General features: G+C 42.9%; 1 protein-coding gene across 2 annotated transcripts in view; it reads left to right on the top strand.

Annotated features, from left to right (window-relative positions):
• Window positions 1-20,730, top strand: part of PHF6 (PHD finger protein 6) — a 50,128-nt gene that overhangs the window by 15,931 nt on the left and 13,467 nt on the right. The window contains exons 5-11 of one of the 2 annotated variants that reach the window (XM_056539219.1): window positions 8,294-8,337; window positions 10,048-10,217; window positions 11,997-12,140; window positions 15,094-15,198; window positions 16,522-16,655; window positions 18,752-18,866; window positions 19,227-19,948. In XM_056539219.1, the coding sequence (XP_056395194.1) occupies window positions 8,294-8,337; window positions 10,048-10,217; window positions 11,997-12,140; window positions 15,094-15,198; window positions 16,522-16,655; window positions 18,752-18,866; window positions 19,227-19,301 (787 nt within the window). In that variant the 3' untranslated portion in view covers window positions 19,302-19,948. Of the gene's footprint in view, window positions 1-8,293; window positions 8,338-10,047; window positions 10,218-11,996; window positions 12,141-15,093; window positions 15,199-16,521; window positions 16,656-18,751; window positions 18,867-19,226; window positions 19,949-20,730 lie in introns of those variants that run through there. The other variant, XM_056539217.1, reaches the window with a different exon arrangement.

Below are 20,730 nucleotides of genomic sequence, written 5' to 3'. Positions count from 1 at the left end.
TCAGCTGCAGCTTTGTGCGGTGGTCGAAAATGCCTGTTTTATGCAGGGTGCCATTGGGGAGATCGCGATCGGACCCCAGCAATCTAACGCTTATCCCCTATCCTAAGGAAAGGGGATAAGTTGTTACATCCAGGAGTTATCCATTAACTTCTTGGCTGATGTCTTGCACCAGTCTGTCCTTCAGCAATGCACCCCTAACAAGATGATTTGGAACTTCTTTTGCTTAAAAGCATCCCCCTTTTCCCCCTCATTAACCCCTTCATGACCCAGCACATTTAGATTTGTCTCCTATTTCTTTTTCTCCTTACATTCTAACTTTTCTAACCCATAACTTATTTTTTTTGTTTTTCGACTGACAAAGTTGTATTAGGACTTATATTCTGCGTGATGAGTTGGGCTTTCCAATAATTCCTTTTTTCTTTTTTTATATATTTTTTTTTTTCCATTCAGGGCAAAATTTAGAGAAACATGGAATTGCACAATTCAAAATACTGTAAATCTGACATTCCATAATTATTCTTTGGGTCTGTACGATTCCAATGATACCAAACTTGAATCATTTTTGTTTCATTTTATTGTTTAAAAAAAAATATTTAAACTTTGAAATATAAAAAAAAAACTTTGTCCATTACCATATTCTCACCCCTATAACTACATTTTCCACATACAGAACTCTTTTAGAGTTTGCTTTTTGCACAATGAGCTGTAGTTTTTAATGGTACCACTTTTGTGTAGCTCTGGTTTCCTGATCACTTTATAAAAAAATTTGGGGGGATGTAATGGAACCAAAAATCGGCAATTTTGGCGTTTGGAATTTTTTTTCATTTCCGCAATTCACCGCGCAGGATCAGAAACGTAATTTAATATTTCGGGCAATTACACATGCGTCTATAGCAAATATGTGTTTGTTTTTTTTTTGTAGTGTTTTATTTAAAAAAATAAAAAAAGAGAAAAGGGAGTGATTTGAATTTTTATTAGGAAAGGGATGTTTTTTCTTATATTTTTTTTCCCTTTCCAGCTCACCACTGAACAGCCTTGCTGTTCCTCCGTTCCATACTCTTCCCCCCCCCCCACTGCGGGGGTCGGCAGAGCGCTGGGTGTTCAGCCGGCAGAGTCCAGTGGGTTATGGAGGCACATGGCTCCACCCTTCTTCTCCCCCTGAGCCAGCGCTCTAACCGGAGGCCAGGCAGTGCCTCCTCTTAAGAATCGGGGTTATGGCGGCAGTAGCTCAGTCCTTCTTCTCCCTCTAAACAGCGCACGAACCGGGAGGTCAGGCAGCTCCCCCTCGCCAGGGTCGTGCGCCCCACAGATCTTGCTGCGACCGGCGGGTGCTTACTTGTGGCCGTGCTGAGGTACGCCTCCAGCTGCATTAGCTCTGCCCCACCACCATTGCAGGGGTCGGCGGTGCTTTGTTGTCTGCGCTTGTAGTCCTTGGTCTCCCTGAGCTCCCGCACGGCCCACTCTTGTTCCATGATCTCTGAGCTGCGCTGCGCTTCTATGCTCTCTTTTCCTGGCCGTCGCCGATCTAGGGCTCCCGCGGGTGCATTTCCTTTGTGTCCCTGCAGGAGGGGCATGGTGCCGTTGTCCTTGCCCTTCTAACTTGGGAGATCTTGCGGACTGCATCAGCGCAGGACGTCCCAAAAAAATTGCTGCTTGTCGCTCATAACATTTTAGTGGTGTTTGGTGCCCTCTTGTGGTCAATGAGTAAATTGTGCCCTTATTTTCCATTTCTACTTGTGACATCCATTCACCATTACAGCCTTGGCCTGTAATATCTGTTCTTCTCAGCTTAATTTCTGTTGGGGGTTGTTTTGTTTCTGTATCCCTGTACGGGCCCTGACATGACAACATGCCCCTGGCATACCTATTTTCGTCAGGGTTCTCACTCTGTCAGGTTGCGTATGTGACCCGCCATGGCGTGTCCTTGCCAGGGATTTCACTGGGGTTACAGTCAGTGACTGTCCTGTGCCACTGAGTGCCATGTCATGTCCGCCGCTCACCAATCGGGGTTTCTTAGCTTGTGCATACCATTTTCCCTCCTCCACAGGCTGCTGCATCTGCTGCTAGCACCCCTGGTCCCCATGTCCAGTGCGTGGTCTCCCTGGTAGTTTTCCTGCATGGGCATGGACTGGACCTAATATCACTATGATGGACAGTAGTCTCATCGGTCTCTCACTTCACAGCTGCCGCATCCGCAGCTCTTTGCGGTACCCCACTTCTAGTGCGAGGTGTCTGCTGGAGTGACCCATTGTTTACTATGGACCCATACCAGTAGGCCAGACAGTAGTCTGTTTTGGTTTTCTCTACCACCTGTCACTTATCCAAGGAGCGGATATATCTGTGGCTGGAGGTCCAATAGCTCACTGCTAGTGAGATGTGTCCGGAAGGGTAACCTGGCGTGTTCTCATGAACACTTTGCAGGGCGAATGGGATACAATCCACTGCTCCTCAGCCTCCCTCGATCTCACAGGGTAACAAGGTTTCTATCCATGGAGTCTAGGCCTCCCCGCCCTTCCACAGGCATCAAAGGGGCACAGTTATTGCCTATCTGACTGTGTCCCTTATCTCCAGTGCCTGAAGGGGCACTCATCCTGTCAGACCGCTGTCTGCATGGCCTCTCTGCCGTTGGTCTCCCATCTCAGGGCTACCACGTGCTTGGCTGTTTTTATTTTATTTTTTTCCCCCCATACATCACTGTTGGTTTGAGGAATCTGTAAGAGGGTCTCTGCAGGTATGAGGGACTGATAACGGCAAGCCAGACATTGTCTGCAAGGTCTCCTATTCCGCTAGGTCGCCCATCAGTTAAGCCACACTCCTGTGGCCTACGTTCTGTGGGAGGGTTTGAAGGAATGACCCTATGTGTTCAGGAATCCTCTCCAGTCAGCCAGTCGGAAGTTAAGGTATCCCACTGCCAAGGAGTAGTTCAGAGTAGTGATCGACCGATATTGTTTTTTTGGGCCGATACCGATAATCGGTGCAGGTTAGAGCCGATAGCCGATAACTTATACCGATATTCCGGTATAAGTTATCGGCTATTTATCCCCCCGCGACACCACTGCAGATCATTGATTTAAAGCGGGCGCTTTAAATCAATGAACTGCAGCGGCTTTTGCCCCCCCGCACCTTTCCCCGGCCCCATTGCCTCCCCCATCCCCGGTTTTATAATTACCTGGGCCCGGGTCCACTCTACATCTGGCTCCGGTGGCGTCCTCCTGAGCTCTGACTGTGCGCACTGACGGGGACGTCACGTCACTCGTCATTGCGCACAGCGTAACACAGGACGCAGCAGGAGCCAGAAATAGCGTTGGCCCCGGGAACAGGTAATTATAAAACCGGGGATGGGGGAGGCAATGGGGCCGGGGGGGTGCGATGGGGGGTGCGATGCGGGTCAGTGCGGGGGCGGGGCATTATCAGCAAGGTAATTGCTGATACCTATAATGCCCAAAATCGTGATTATCGGCCGATAACATCTGCCAAACCGATAATCGGTCTATCCCTAGTTCAGAGCGAGTCACCCCTGGTTGCTCCAAGGGCCCTATACATTGCACCAATGGCTGGTTCGCGGGGTTCCCTACCATACCAGGTCCCTCCTATATGCCTGCTGCTCCCACAGCTGAAGCCTGTGTGAAGCTCCACATAGTGTCTCTGTAGGTTCATTGGACCATTATGCTTGTCAGTCAGACGGTGTCTGCATTGTTCCCGCTCCACATACATCCTTCATCTCTTGCATCTGCGACAGTAGTCTTGATGTGTAACACCATTAGGAAATGGGGTGTGGTCTGGGCTCATGTGGGACAATTGCTTGGAAGGGTGTTCGGGTGTCCGTTTACTCTATCTGCTATGACATGTATCCTTGGGTACATAGATGGTTTAGATGAGGATAGCGGCTTATATATTGGTATCTGTAGAGTTTTATATCAAGCCCGTAAGTTTTTTGCGCAACATTGGATGAGAGCCTCTCCGCCCACTGTTTCAGAACTCATAACAAAACTGAACCACATTATTTGGTTGGAAAATGGAGTGTATCTTAAACGAAAAATCATGCATCAGTTTGAGCTTGTATGGGGACCCGGGATTGACACTCCAAGTCTGCCATCAATCTATTTGCAGAGGATTCCTATGGAGGTATTGTTGGGTGGAATCGCGATAGTCCGTCTGTTTTTCCTTTTCTTTTTCCTGTGTTGCCTCTGCCTTACATACCCTATTCTCCTATGTTTGTTTTATTCTATATTTTTTATTTTTTATGGCGGTGGTGTTCTTTATAAACTTTTGAGTGTAACCCTGCTTCTATTTTTCATGCCATCCCTTGTGGTAGTCATCACCCGCACCTCTTGTCAACATTGTCTTTGTTTTTTGTGTCACGGTTGTACTGTACCCATACTATATAAACTAATATTGTATTTTATTGCATTTCTCTTGTATGTATCGTGGTATTCTCCATTTTTCATGGATGGCACGGGAATCATGGTGGGGGGGGGGGGTGTTGTTTTGTTTGCTGGTAAACTACAAAATGTTCAATAAAAAATTATTTTTTTTATCAGAAAAAGCGAAATGGGGTGTGGGCGTCTCCTGCAGGTTCCATGGCCTTTCACAGCAACAGCAGTACTCTCTCTATTCCACTCTAGGGGTGCAACGTTGGTCTGCTAGGGACATGGCTGTAGCCCACTATTGGGTACTGAACCTATCTTCCATAGTGCTGGATTTTTTGTGGTCTGCAGTTTCTTTCGTGTCTCCAGTCTTGGTACCCCACTACTTGTGAGGTAACTGTCTGTCCCTACATCTAAGGCCCCCTGCATGTGTTAAGCCTGCCTTCCCTTCTGTCGGTGGACTGTGTGCCTCGGGCCTTCCTGTGGTCTTGTTTCTGCAATTCTGCGGCGGTTGAGCACCTCTGTTCTGTCCTGGGGCCTGGTGGGCCGCCCCCCCAAATTTCTTAGGTATTCTCCCTGAGTTCCTGCGCAGGCTGGCTCAGGTGCCTGCTCTGTTGCATTAGATCGCCGGGTTGGCTCAGTTGGTGCCCATCTAGTCCAGGGTTTCTCTGAGGGGGTGTTCATCTCAATGCTGTTGGTTGCTGTGTATCTGTGTGTGCTCCTTCCTTGCATTCGTAGTCACGTCTTTGTATCTTTGCCCAGCTCCAGTGTCCAGGATTCCGATCCAGTGTCCAGGAGTCCCCTCTGGGGACGCACATTGGCTCCTCTATACCTCAGTGTGTTGTCGCAGAGTTCCTGGGGGCTACGCACGGCAAGTATTTTTGTTCCATTGTCATAGGGCAGCATTCCTTTGATCCTACAGTGCCTTGCACACTTTGACATCCCCCTTCCTCAGGGGGTATGGGGATCAGGGAGTTTGGCTGGTCAGTGCATGGGTTTCCTCTTGACCACCTCTTGTTTTCCCCCTCTTCTAGGGGGGGCTATTTCGCTGAGTGCTTTCTACTACCAAGATGGAGCTTTCTCTCTCTTCCCACTATATCTATATATATCTAGCTGGGCCCTTGTTTTTTGGCTGTGAGCATTCAGATATGCTATTTGCTGTCTGTACTTGTGTGCTTACGGCCCACGATTGCAGCCTGGCTCTTTTTCTGTTTCTTTTGTTGTCTACTGCTGCTCATGTATCCTTGGCTCTTCCCTCTGTTCCCCTTGACATTGTCTGTCCTGCACTGACACACCACCATCTTTTGGAATAACCTTCCAGTGCCCAGAAACTGGGAGTCCCAGCTGGGTTCCCTTTTGTTTCCCCTCTGTTCCCGTCCTGGCGGGATGTTCCTTCGGAGTGCTCTAGTCCGCTTGGACCTCTGGAGTCCAAGGTCCGTTAGTCTCCTTGTCGTTGACACTATCCTAGGATGCTGTGGCATGCTTTCTTTTCTAGGTTGGCCCTCCTGGTTCTTTAGGCCTTAGTGATTGTTCAGGTCTCGGGCAGGTGCAGCTCTTCAGCCCAGACTTCTCCCCAAACCCATTTGTGGGGCGGTCTTTCTGTACTGCGCTTCTTCTCTTCTCGACCCGGAAGTTTGTCACCCGGAGGATTTCGCGGACGTTGGGTTTACTCCCCTTCAGGTATAAGTCTTCCAAGAGACTCATGAAACTCCAATTCCCATGTCGGCAGCTCCGTTGTTCTGGGATGCTCCTTTTCAGGGTCTTCCACTCATATATATATTTGGGCCGTTCATTCTTCCGTGTAAGTCACTCTAGTGTTCCGGGATGCCGGGATCTACTCCTTCTTGACTGTTCTTCCTTCCGCCTCCTTCGGGGTCCTTGTACTCCCGAGATGAAGGGCGTTCCAGTCATCCGGAATCTACCAGTCGAGGTACTTTAGTCTCCCGGGTGCTCGCGGCGGGCCCCTTTTGATAGGGTTTTTTTTTTGGGTCTGCAGATGTTTCGTTCATTGATCTTATGCACCAAGCTTCTCTAGAGTCGGTTTCAGTCTCTTTCCTTTTTCTGGTCTCCACCTTCTGTGCTCTCCTTCTGCTCAGGCGTACTCTGCACTCTGGCGTTTTTTTGCCATGTTCTCTTGAATCGGTTGACTCTGGATGGGGTTCTCTTGTTGTGCCCTTTTCAATTTTCCAGTCGGGCTAGACCTTTGTCTGGTTCTGTGTTCCTACTTCCTCCAGTGTGGTTCCGGCCCATCTGGCTTTCTAGTCGACCTTTTCTTGTCTCTCTCTATATGGACCATAGGTTTATAGTCTCTGCGAAGCACGGTCCCTTCCTTGGCGTCCTAGTCAATCTCCATGGCCGGGAGGGGGGATCTAATGGGAGCTCAGTTTCAGGGCCTCGGTTATCTCTTTGGCCTTGTATCTCATACGCAGGCCTTTACGGCCGAGTGGGTTCGGTCTTGGGGCTTATCCCCTTTTGCTAGTGGTTGTTCTTCCCACCTTTAGGGGACTGCTTTGGTATGTCCCATCAGTATAGGTGTCACCCAATGAAGAGTGCCCAAGAAAAGATTTATTTTATTTTTTATGTACCCACCGTAAAATCTTTCTTTCTTTCTTTATTTTTGTAGCCTTCATTGGGGGAAACCACACCCAGCCACCCATTTTTTGAGGGGGTCTGGATTTGGGATCGACCGATTATCGGTATGGCCGATATTATAGGCCCGATAATCACGATTTTGGGCATTATCGGTATCGGCAATTACCTTACCGATAAGCCAATAATGCACATGCATATGTATATATGTGTGTGTGTGATATATTATATTATATTTAATATTATATATTATATTTAATATTATATATTATATATAATATATATTATATTTAATATTATATATTATATATATTATATATTATATGTAATATTTAATATTATATATAATATTATATATTATATAAAATATATAATATATAATTTATATAATATATATAATATTATATAAATTATATAATATTATATATATTATATTATATTATATATATTTATGTATTTATATATATTTATGTATTTATATATATTTATGTATTTATATATATTTATGTATTTATATATATTATATATATTATATTATATATATTATTTTATATTATATATTTTATATTATATATTTATTTTATATATTATATATTTTTATATATTATATATTATATATTATATTTTATATATTATATATATAAATATATGAGAGATGTGTGTATGTAATTAAAGGGTACCTCTCATCAAATAAACTTTTGATATATTTTAGATTGTTGAATAACTTTCCAATAGCATGTTAATGAAAAATATGCTTCTTTCTATTGTATTTTTCCCGATCAGTCCCGTCAGCAAGCATTTCTGACTCATGCTGCAGTCCTAAACACTCAGAGCTGCCAGCCTGCTTTGTTCACAGCCAAACAGGCTGTGAACAAAGCAGGCTGGCAGCTCTGAGTGTTCTCCTTTGTGAACAAAGCAGACTGGCAGCTCGTAGTATTTAGGACTCCAGCATGAGTCTGAAATGCTTGCTGCCAGGACTGGTAGGGAGACCCCTAGTGGTCATTTCTTCAAAGTGGAAAATTAAATAGAAAGAAGCATATTTTTTAATATCATGCAATTGTAAAGTTATTCTGCATACATTAATCTATAATATATAAAGTTTTTTTGATGAAAGGTACCCTTTAATATAAAGATAGAGATATAGATATATAGATAGAGATGGGGGGAGAGAGATATTGTGTGTGTATTTGTTAATTGCTATGGTATAATTAACTTGCACTGTACTAATTAATAGCAGACTGTGGTAACTCTGGCTTATTAAATTTATAAAAACAAGAAGTAGGGGGGGAAAAAAGTGTATAATTTTTTCTTTTTTTTTTCTTTCTCCTGATATTTAGGATTTATTGCCGGAAACACAAAGAACAGATGCACAATTCAGAAGGTAAATATTAATCTGGAAAAATCTTGGGAGATTTACCAAAATCTGTCCAGAGGAAAAGTTGCCCATAGCAACCAATCAGATCGCTTCTTTCATTTTTAACAAGGCCTCTGCAAAATTAAAGAAGCGATCCGATTGGTTGCTCAGGGCAGCTTTTACTTTGCACAGGTTTTGATAAATTCCCCCCCCCTTGAGTTTAAAGACAGGACTTGGAGCATTAAATTGTGACTGCAGAATTGCTGTACTGAGCTCTTTACTATAGATCAGTGGTTCTCAACCTTTTTCGCAACTGTACCCCCAAAGGGTGAAAGTATGTATGCCGGTACCCCTCGCGGGTAAGTTCACACGGGGGTACAAATAAGTCGTAATAAAAGTACTTAATTTAATTTCATAATGGTGTATGGTGTGTGCTTACCATTCTAATGCAATACTTAATCCCCTTTTGCCATTATTATGCCGTATACCCACACAACCCTTGGTGTACCCCTGTTTGAGAACCCCTGCTCTAGATGGCATCTTTCAATCATCATCAGGGCAAGATTGCTGTAGTTACCTTATTAATCAGTGACCAACCCACTGGTTTGCTGGGTAAGATGCCAGCTCTTATTCAAGAGTACCTTTCATCAACAAAAAATTTTAATATGTTGTTCATAATCATTAATGAAGACATATTGTAATAAATCTTCATTAAAAAATATTAATTTTTATACCAGTTTTTTTCATTTGATATTTTGGCCACTAGGGGTCTCTCTTCTATGCCTGGTCTGCTGGCAGCTTCCTATGCTTTTCATAGTAAGTGTACAGCTCTTAGGACTAATGCTGAAAGGGCTCTGGTCCTTCCACAGGAAGTTCAGTACTCTCAGCTCACTGTGAGCTACAAGCCTGCACATGCCTTTCATATAACAGAGACCAGTCACCTCCCCCTCCCCCCTGCTCGGTGTTCTCCCTGCCCCTCACCACACGTTATCTTATATATTGTATTATCTCACTGCACACCCTGCTCGGTGCCCGCTCCCCCCTGACATTCATCTTAATTACTGCCTCTGTAATTGCTCCCACCGCCCCTCGTTCTCAGCATTGACTTTTTAGTGCAGAGAGACACAGGAGAGAGACAGAGGCTGCCGTCCCTCCCCTGTACTTAGTGTGTATGCACACTGCAGAGTAGTGTTTCCAAACCAGGGTGCCTCCAGCTGTTGCAAAACTACAACTCCCAGCATGCCCGGACAGCTGTTGGGAGTTGTAGTTTTGCAACAGCTGGAGGTACCCTAGTTGGGAAACACTGCTGCAGAGGGAGAGCAGCATACAGGAAGACTGGCAGAAGCAGAGTCCCGGCCAGGCTTCATGTGACATCATGCCTGCCGGGACCCGCCTCCTTCCACCCCTCAGAAAGACAGTGCTCCTGAGCTAATGAAGAGGGATACAAAAAGATATTTTCACAGCGTTTTAATCCTCAATAAACCCAGGGATAGGCATAGTTAGAGTAAGGGACAGATGGGGAGGGGGATCAGGGAAAGTTTAGTTGATGACAGGTACTCTTTAAGGGAAATGCCTGGAACAGATCACTACAGATGGGGTGCTTAATTTTGTAAACATCCCCCAGTAAATTTAAAATTTGCTATATCTGTTTTGATACATGTATCACTGCAAACCAAGTTTAACCTATCATACATTTTGTGATTACTTCATTGTGTTTTTTTTCCCCTTATTCTTTAGATGAATTAGAAGAAGAATTTGGTCACACAGACTTAAGTCCGTCACCTCGTAAACGTGGCAGGGGAAGGGGCTCACGTGGAAAGTCAAGGACTGCAAATTCCAGAGGACAGGCTGAGGAGAGCAGGCTTACATCTTCACACTGTACAGAGGAGACAGAAAGCAGCTCCAGTGTAAGCTGTGGTAGAGAATGTAGTGGAGCGAACATGGAGATGGTTAGAGGAATTCTGTCATAAAGAGCACATCTAAGGCTTCTTTCACACTACAAAATTCTTCGTTTTTAAACATCCGTTTGAAGTCTCGTCTGAAAACCAGTTAAAAATGGCAGTAACAAAATCCTATATGTCCGTTAGAAAATCCCATTATAGTGTATGGGATTTGCTAATAGCCGTTTGAACCCGTTATAGTCCGTTATTAACGGCCGTTATTTTGTGACAGAAGATAGCTCATGAACTATTTCTCCCGTTACTATCGTCCATCACAAAATAACAGCAGTTATCAATAACTGACTATAACGGGTTAAAACGGCTATTAGAAAAATCCCAGATTATAATGGGGTTTATAACGGACGTATAGGATTATGTTACTGCAGTTTTCAACTGGTTTTCAGACTGAACTTCATACAGATGTTTAAAAACTGAGAATTTTGTAGTGTGAAAGGGGCCTAAGCTGAGGTTGGCCACATGGGTGCAGAGATGGTACTTACCAAAAACCATTATAGCTATGCAGTTAGGTCTGCAGGTCGCAATATAAGGGGACCAAGTATACTGTAACACCCACTAAATTTATATTTTAGATGTATTTAATTAAACGAGGAACCTCACTCAACCCACTTGTTGTATAGCAGTCTAATGGGTAGACTTCGGATTTCCACAAATCTCCCTATCATCATATAGGAAACAACTGGTAAGGGAATTTAAATTCTGTACATCCTATTGGACAGCCTAGCTATAATGAAATAAGGCCACTCTTCTGAGCTTAACTTTAGACTTGGAGATATTATACTGTGCATTCATAATTCGTGTATACATACACACACTCTGCAGCAGAGACATTGACCTTCTGTAGGTTCCTCGCATCTGCACACAGGATTTTTGAAGCTCAGCCAGAGTGACCATTGGGTTGACTGGGTTCTCTTACCAAGGCCCTTCTTTTACCAGATAACTTGGTATGGAGGGGCGGGCAGCTCTAGGGAGAGTCCTATTTATTCCAATATTCTTCCATTTAAGAATTATGGTGGACATTATGCTCTTGGGAACTGCAGAGAAGATGCAGTAAAATACAGAAGACATGTGACCCCCTTATACAGACGGGGCTATGTCTTTCCAAATCCTGTCCAATCATCTGAATTTACCACAGGTGACTTCAAGGTGTAGCAACATATTGGAGATGATCAAGAGACATGGGAGGAGCAAGAGCTAAATTTTAAGTGTCCTAGCAAAGGGTCTGAATATTTAGGTCCTTGCAGAATAATTGTAGGTCCTTGTATTGAGGGGGCGGGCCGTGATGTCACGAGGGGCAGAGCCGTGACGTAACGATGCTCCGGCCCCTGTACCGCTCGTCATTACGTGCAGAGCGAACTCGCTCTGTGCAGTAATGACAGCTGGGTGCCACAGTGGCAATCCCGGGTGTCCCCAGCAGCAGGACCCCGGCGATCTGACATCTTATCACCTATCCTTTGGATAGTGGATAAGATGTCTAGGGGCGGAGTACCCCTTTTATTTGTTTTTAACATATGTGCATTTCATATACATTTATTAGATATGTAAATAGTTTTCCTTCGCTGTTTTGCTCAGTTATTCTTTTTGTGCTTTGTTTTATACCAACGTACAACATCTAGAAAGCATTCATACCATATATGTAAACTGTAATGATTTGCTCATTGCTCTCACAGATTTTACAAGGGGAGAAATAGTTTTCATGTTATTCCTTTTTATTTTTTCTCCTAACAGAGAGACAGGTCACCCCACAGAAGCAGTCCCTGTGACAGTAGACCGAAATGTAGTTTCTGTCATGCTGGTGATGAAGAAAATGAAACACGAGGGAAACTTCATGTATTTAATGCAAAAAAAGCAGCAGCGCACTACAAGTGCATGGTATGTGTTTTATACTTCAATTGTAGAATTAGTTCGGGTTGTCCATGTATGTCATAGTGATCACATCAGCTTCTACTGTAGTGGCCAGGATAGGAGAAACCTCTTGTCCCAGCCGTTTAACCGCTTAGTCACAGCAGTAGATGGTGACCATGGATAGTGACCCTTCTTGGTCCACGTAGCCTTTGATATCGCTGCTCCCGTTCTCCAGTGAACTTCACTTCCTGGTACTGGGGCCCGTTAAAGTGTACCCGCTTGGATACATACTAGTCCTGCTGTGTCCATGCATCATCACCTATGTCATGGACACACTTCCTTGATTGACAGCTGTGAGCGCAGGGCGCACAGCTAGAGGAAAAATCCTCCCACTGTCAGCTTGTGTCCCGCTACTGTCAGTGAGGACAAGCTGGGAGTTGTAGTTTTGCTAATGCTAGGGGAGATGTGAGCAGACAGCATACTGAGGGAGGGGGCGGAGACTTGTACAGTGAGGCCACGCCCCCTCCCTTTGAGAGGAATTCAGACTAGTGAGCTAAATTAAAAGTGTAATAAATAAATAAAGGTGATAGACACATAAAAATTAGATGTACATGGTCAGGATTAGGTACTGAGTGATAGATTTAAAATAAAAAATGTTTTTGTTGTTGGATCTGACGGGTACGCTTTAATGACCAGGCTCTTACTTAAATGGTAATAACTTTAGAATGCTTTTTCTGAGCAGAGCGATTCTGAGATTTTTTTTTTTCGTGACATATTGTACTATATATAACTGGTGCATTTTTGTTGACGCATGAAGCATTTTTTGTGAAAAACTTGTGAAACTGGAAAATTTCTGGTGTTATATATATATATATATATATATATATATATATATATATATATATATATATAATTTTTTTTTTTTTTTTTTTTTTTTTTTATGGTGTACAGTGTGTAGGAAAAGTGATGTTATATTTATTCTGTGGGTCAGTACGATTATGGTGATACCCATTTTATATAGCTTTCTATGTTTTTACTTTTCTGAGCAAAATTCTTTATGATGCCATTGAGTGTGATGGCCAATTTTTGGCGGGATGAGCTGTACTTTTTATTGGTATAATTTTTGTGATGCGTGCCACCTTTTTGATCTTTTTTTATTCCGCTATTTTTATAATTTTTTTTACGGCATTCACTGTGCGGGATAATTTAATCATAGTTTTATAGTACACATCATTATGGATATGGGAATACCAATTATGTATACGATTTGTATTTTTGATCTTTTTTTGTGATAATACAGGGCTTTTATTGGGAAAGGGGCTTTTTAAAAAAAAATTTTTTTTTTTTTTTTTTTACAGGTTATACTATGCTGCAATACATTTGTACTGCAACACAGTATGACCCGATCACCTGCACACTGTACAGCCTGTGTGATCCAGCCTCTGGCTGGATCTCGCAGGTTTCTGTAGCAGGCATACAAGAGGTCATGATCTGACCTCCTGCTGCCATAGCAACCAATGGCGATCTGCGATCGTATCGCTGCTGTGCCCTTGGTGAACAGGGGGTGCGCGTTCCCCCTGTCAACACCATAGATGCGTGATCAGGAATGATCACTGCATCTATGGGGTTAATGCTGCCGGAACTGTCACAATCGCGGCCGTGGCAGCTGCGGTGGGACTCCGGCTGTGCACTGATCTCCTCCTATGCATACGTCCCAGCGCGCGAATGTGTCGGGTGCTGGGACGTATGTATACGTCCTATAGCAAGAAGGGGTTAAGTCACATTGCTGCTCAGCCAATGATCAGTCAGTGATTTGGTTGAGCGACATCACCAGGAAGTGAAGTTCACTGGAGGCTATGGGGACAAAGTGAGGTAAGTAGAAGTTATTTTTTTTTTAATTATTATTATTGTTTAAGCAGGCAGCAATGCCATGTTTTTAGGAAAAATTACTTTTTCCGGACAACCCCTTTTTAAGTCTCTCTACCCCTAACCAGCTTGTTCACCTCGTGCATGTTTTTAAAGGCGTATTCCGCCCATAGACATCTTATCCCCTATCCAAATTATAGGGGATAAGATGTCTGATCGCGGGGTCCACCGCGATCTCCGTGCAGCACCCAGCATTCCTTGCGGGGCTGCTTCTCTAGAAGAGATGAGCGAACTTACAGTAAATTCGATTCATCACGAACTTCTCCGCTCGGCAGTTGATGACTTTTCCTGCATAAATCAGTTCAGCTTTCAGGTGCTCCCGTGGGCTGGAAAAGGTGGATACAGTCCTAGGAGACTCTTTCCTAGGAATGTATCCACCTTTTCCAGCCCACCGGAGCACCTGAAGGCTGAACTAATTTATGCAGGATAAGTCATCAACTGCCGAGCGGAGAAGTTCGTGACGAATCGAATTTACTGTAAGTTCGCTCATCTCTAGTCTCGAAAACGTCTGTTTCCGGGACTGGAGACGTGATGTCACACCACGCCCCTCGTGACGTTACTCCTCCATTCATGGCTAAAGCAGCAGCCCAGCACAGAATGCCAGGTGCTGCAGAAGATCGCGGGGGTCCCAGCAGCAGGCACCTGCCATCAGACATCTTACCCCCTATCCTTTTGGATAGGGGATAAGATGTCTATGGGCGGCGTACCCCTTTTAATATCTTGTACCAATAAACTTATGTTTAACCATTTTTTTATTGGACACTATAGTGTATGACTTCCTCTTACAGATTGTAGTGATTGCTCCTAGTTCTTAGCTTTTGTAAAGAAGGTCTTTATACAATTGCATTCAGTCTGAACCATTTATTGCCGCTCTTGAATAAACAGTTTGCTATAAAGCCTGGAGACAATTACATGGGAAAATTATGGGTGTTTTTATATTCTCTGGCTGTGCGGTGTGCCTCGCAGTGCATGGAGCTGTGAAGGTTCTGCATTCTAAAGTCTGTACAAAGAAATAGTTATTCCAAGCCGTTGAAGTTGTTTTGTCTTTCTCCAGCTTTTCTCCTCTGGTACAGTCCAACTGACAACCACCTCAAGGGCCGAAGTTGGTGATTTTGACATAAAAACTGTGATACAAGAAATGAAACGGGGCAAACGCATGGTAAATATATGTACTTTTTACTCGCACTACAATTGCTCTGTTTGCTTTGGGGAATATAAGTGCAGCGTATTGGGCTACATTTGTTGAACAGTTTATGCCTGATTTTGGCAAAAATTGCATACATAATTTTACTGAATTTGCGCAATATTTGGCTTCTCCCTTAGAAAACTAGTGTAAAGTGTGGTTAACTCTTTTAGGACACTGGATGTAAATGCACGTCCTGGTACTCAATTCATCAGAACGTAGATATATACGCCCTAAGTGACATCACAGTCAGACTATGAAGCAGGAGCTCTATTCACCTTTTAGGCTGTAAGTGACCCACCTCCTGTGCAGGAAGGATAAAAAGAAAAAAAATGTATTGCAAGTGTAAGGTGAATCCGAACACACTAGTCCAGATGGACTAGAATTATTACTTAAAGGGGTATTCCGGGCAACCCCCCCCCAGCAACCGCATTGCAGGGGGACTGTGCCTCTAGTTTCCGAAACCTCCGGGACTGGGGACGTGATGTCACGCCACACACCCTCCATTCATGTCTATGGGAGGAGGCGTGACGGCTGTCATGCCCCCTCCCATAGACATGAATGGAGGGGGCGTGGCGTGACGTCACATCCCTAGTCCCGGAAACCTAGAGGTTTCCGAAACTGGGGATTCAGCACCCGCATAGAATGCGGGTGCTGCAGAGAGATCGTGGGGGATCTTAGCAGCAGGCCCCCTGCGATCAGACACCTTTTAGCTTATCCTCTGGATAGGGGATAAAATATTTTTGCCCGGAATACCCCTTTTATGACTTGACCTTTTAAAAATACCTTCCAATCGACCTCTAAGGCTGTGCTTACTGTGCATTTTTTTAGTAAAAATGTCAAATAAAAAAAAACTCTCTGCACAGGCCGAGCTTCATTAAGTCTATGGTGGTTTTGTGCAGCTCAGCCACATGCTTCTTGCGGTTAGATCTTGAGATAAGTAGGGGTCTGACACTCCAAAGTTTTGCGCTTCAAACTTATGACACTTGCAACATTTACGTTTACAACATTCCTATTCTGTTTTGGTTGCTGGCCTTCCATGTCCTTCAGTGAGAGCATATTAAAAAATGCACAGTGAACCCCGCCTAATGGCCATATGTCCAGTCAGCTTACACCAGGTTAGCGTTCCTTTTGGGCACTAGCGGTGGCATGTACTTGTACCAGGATTACTTTGCATTAGGTTTTGTACGTATTTTCACAGTTATTTAATTTAAGCTATAAAAAGCATTTACTGTATTGAATATTGCTTACATTCCACCTCTCTCTCTCCTTCTACCTTTTCATGTTTGTCTTATGCAGAAGTGTACATTGTGTGGCCTTCTAGGTGCTACCATTGGATGTGAAATCAAGGCCTGCATGAAAACATATCATTATCATTGTGGCGTACAGGATAAGGCTAAATACATAGAAAACATGTCAAGAGGAATTTACAAGTAAGTGTTTGTGGCTGTATGAAAAAATGCATTATCCATGTATGTTCCAGGTCTGTTTTCTAGAATCACTGAATAGAAACATTCATGTTTGTCCAAAGGCCTGAAATCCTGTACTGCTGACCTTCTTGAGTGATTTAAGGGTTATGACAAGCCATGCATCCGTGTGAGCAAGACAGGTTTTCGACTTCAGTAGTTAATACAGATTACCACTTATTTATTACCAGCAGACATATTAAAATGTTGAAGCTTGATCTGTAATAGACTGATTTAGTTCCCCCCCGAGTTGAACAGATATGTTTTGCACAAATCATGTATTCACAATAGAGATCACTACTACTAACCTTACACAGCCACACGTCTGATGCCTTGTGAGTCATGTTCCAAACTGTAATGCTGGAAACCCTGCCAAGTCTTAAAGGGGTACTCCCCTCGGAAACTTTTTTTTTTTTTTCCGGTTAAACAGATTTGTTAATTACTTCTATTAAAAAATCTTAATCCTCCCCGTACTTATCAGCTGTTGTATGCTCCACAGGAAGTTATTTTTCTTTTTGAATTTTCTTTCTGCCTGACACTTTGCTTTGGGGATTTGTTTCTACTCTGGACAGTTCCTGACATGGACAGAGGTGTCAGTAAAGAGCATTGTGGTCAGACTGGAAAGGAAATTCAAATAGAAAATCGCTTCCTGTGGAGCATACAACAGCCGATAAGTACTGAAAGGATTAAGATTTTTTTAATAGAAGTAATTTACAAAACTGTTTAACTTATTGGCACCAGTTGATTTTAAAGAAATGTTTTCCAGGGGAGTACCCCTTCAATATTGGAAACTTCTGATACTTAAAACATTTCACTAGGTCATAGTATGTTTGCATTGGCATGGAGTAGGTTAATTGAATATTTCTTCTCAGTACTAGCTTTTTTTTTTTTTTTTTCAGTGGCAGGATTTTAATTTGTGCTCAAGATGACATTTAACTCATTTGTAAAAACGTATTTGTAAAAAAAATAAAATAAAATAAAAACAGGATTCAATACGGTTTGTGTTGTGGAATACAAGGAATTCTTAAAGGAGTACTCCGGCACGCACTTTTTTCATTTTATCCCTTCCGGGCTGCAAAATAAAAGAAAACACACTTTCTCTTACCTGCCAACGAGCCCTTGGAGCTCCGGTACACTCCGGTACAGGTGTTCGGTCCCCGGGCTGTATTCTTCTTACTTCCTGTTAGCCCGGCACGTCACACGGAGCTTCAGCCTATCACCGGCCGCAGCGATGTCCCGCCTCAGCCGGTGATAGGCTGAAACTCCGTGTGACGTGCCGGGCTAACAGGAAGTAAGAAGAATACAGCCCGGGGACTGAACACCTGTACCGGAGTGTACCGGAGCTCGTTGGCAGGTAAGAGTTTTTTTTTTTCTTTTATTTTGCTGCCCGGACGGGATAAAATTAGAAAAGTGCACGCCGGACATGTCCTTTAAGTACTGTAGGGAGTTATGTGGGGAAAATGGGGATATCCATGACCCCTTTTTGGCTCTTCTCTTTAAAGGGTGATGTCCACTGAGCAGCCAAGGGATTGCCTTTTCCCCCTTTTCTGCATTCCAGTTTTGCTTTGAGTATACCTTCCAAGACTAGAGGGAGTGTGTACTATATTGCGATCACTGCCTGCAGGCTTTGTTTAATAACCAATGTTACATTTCTTCAGAAAGAACAATTGTATAGGACAGTCCAAAAGCATACATAACTGGCATGTACAAAAGCATATAAACTTGTCCATACATGAAAACACATATCAGATTTATAAGGTTTTTATCATAAACCCAGTTAATTTTGCTTCAACAATATTGTTCTCATGGCGGTTGGCCATGGTTTTGCGGCATGCAACAATTGTGATAGTACCCGCACCCCTCTCCTCTCATAGGTATACTTCTGAGACGAGCACAGGGGCAACTGGATCAGCACTGTGGCCCCTTCTTTCAGGACTAGTGAGGGTCCCAGCGGTCTGATCCCTTCCAATTATCCTAGAAACCAAAAATACCTGGGTGTGTCAGCCTACTGTATGAATGCCCTTTCAGATTATAATCTGTCTATATATTTTCCTATTCCTCAGGCTGTATTGTAAAAACCATAGTGGAAATGACGAAAGAGATGAAGAAGATGAAGAGCGTGAGAGCAGGAGCAAAGGGAACACAGCCGATGTACATGGCAATAACAATCCACCACAGGTCAATGGAAACTAAGAGCAAAGCAGCTAAAATCAGAGGGATGTGCCAGAAGCATGGCAGTGCACCACACATTTGCGATGGGGGGAATGCTGGACATTTTTCAAGTTGCATTTTTAGCAAAGATTGTAAAAAAAAAAAAAAAAAAAAAAATATGCTGGGGGGTGGTGTTTTGTGTATCCCCCGCCCCATCAATCATTTCTAAATATGAGTACTATGTTTGGTCAATGATATTCGCCAGTCATTACCCCATCCAGGCATTTTGGGTGGTTGTTATCTTTGCATCTACTTTTTTTTTTTTTTTTTTTAATTAGTATTTTATTTTAAAATAGTGTTTTGTTTGTTGTTTTTTTTATGTTCCAGAGAATTCCTGGACACAGGAAGAAATGTCTAGAAGTAGATCGCCAGACATTTTGCTTCCCATGTGGCAGCAAATAAATGAAATATTTCTGACATGCTGTAGCCTTTTTTTTTTATTTTTTATTTTTTTATTTCTTTTGATAAACTTTCTGACTTATTTTTATTTTTATTTTTTTTTCCTCAAACATCCCCTGTCCCTTGGCATTCCAATGATCAGAAAAAAGACTTTTTATATGAGGAACGTCCATAAATACGGCACTATTTTATCGTTTGGTACAGCAATATTGTACATGTCTATTTCCCAGCATAAAGACGCAATGTATTATCAGAATCTAGGGCTGTCTGTTGGTTATTCTAGAAAGAAATCTGTCTTTAGCTGCAAACACTTTAAACTCTACTCTAATGGTATGTTTACATGTGGCAGACTCCGTGCAGACCTATAGATAGATATATATGTATATATAGATATATATGTATTAGACTTTTTTTAGTAAGAATCCTTGCAGAAACAACCCCTTTCAAATCTGTGATGACATTTCTCCAACATATCTGCCATATGTCAGCGTGTCGCTGATACTGTGTATAGCTCGTACCTGCTGGGCATCTTATATAGGTGGCTATACGATGTTTAACAAGCCTATGGCATAATAGGGATTGTTCTCCCAGAAGATACTTCTGTGGTATCTGTCCTTATCACAGTGTTTCCCAACCAGAGTGGCTCCAGCTGTTGCAAAACTACAACTCTCAGCATGCCCGGACAGCCTTTGGCTGTCCGGGCATGCTGAGAGTTGTAGTTTTGCAACAGCTGGAGCCACCCTGGTTGGGAAACATTGCCGTATTATGTCCAGTTAGAACAGGCCAGCAACTAGTATAGATCTCGAATTCTACGCCTGTGTAAGCATAATGACCCAGATTTATCAAACTGTGAGGGAAAAAAAAAAAATTATTTTCCCACAGCAACCAATCACTGCTTAGCTAATGAGTTCAGTAAAGTGAAAGCTGAGCTGTGATTGGCTGCTGTGGGAAAATGTACTATTTATGGCCAGCAAGCAGAGATCATGGAAGTTTTGATTAACTTAAACATTTGCATAATTTTATGTTTTTATGGAGCTTTGTATACTTAAAACTGGAAAACCAGTTCAGGTGACATTCAGGTAAAGTGACGTTGTAAAAATAACAGGACTTTTATATGTAGGGATCTGGCAGGGCTGTCTTTTTCCAGGTTATTTTGTAGAATGATGCACGCATGCAAAGATCGTCTAACGGATAGAAAGATATTATAAATCGAACAAATCCATTAGGTATTAGGCTGCATTGACATCACAATTTTTGCATTCGTGAAACGTATGGCCTAAAATCGTATTGTAAAAAAATAAAGTTTGTTTATATAAATATACACGTGTGCGTGTGTGTATAATATCATTTTGTGTGTGTATATATGTATGCATACATACACACATAAATATACGCACATGTATGTGTGTATATATGTGTATGTATACACGTA

The sequence above is a fragment of the Hyla sarda genome, chromosome 9 (assembly GCF_029499605.1).
Source record: "Hyla sarda isolate aHylSar1 chromosome 9, aHylSar1.hap1, whole genome shotgun sequence".
In the NCBI taxonomy this organism is placed as follows: Eukaryota; Metazoa; Chordata; class Amphibia; order Anura; family Hylidae; genus Hyla; species Hyla sarda.
The sequence above is the reverse complement of the archived record's forward strand: the minus strand, read 5'-3'. Positions and strand labels throughout refer to the sequence as shown.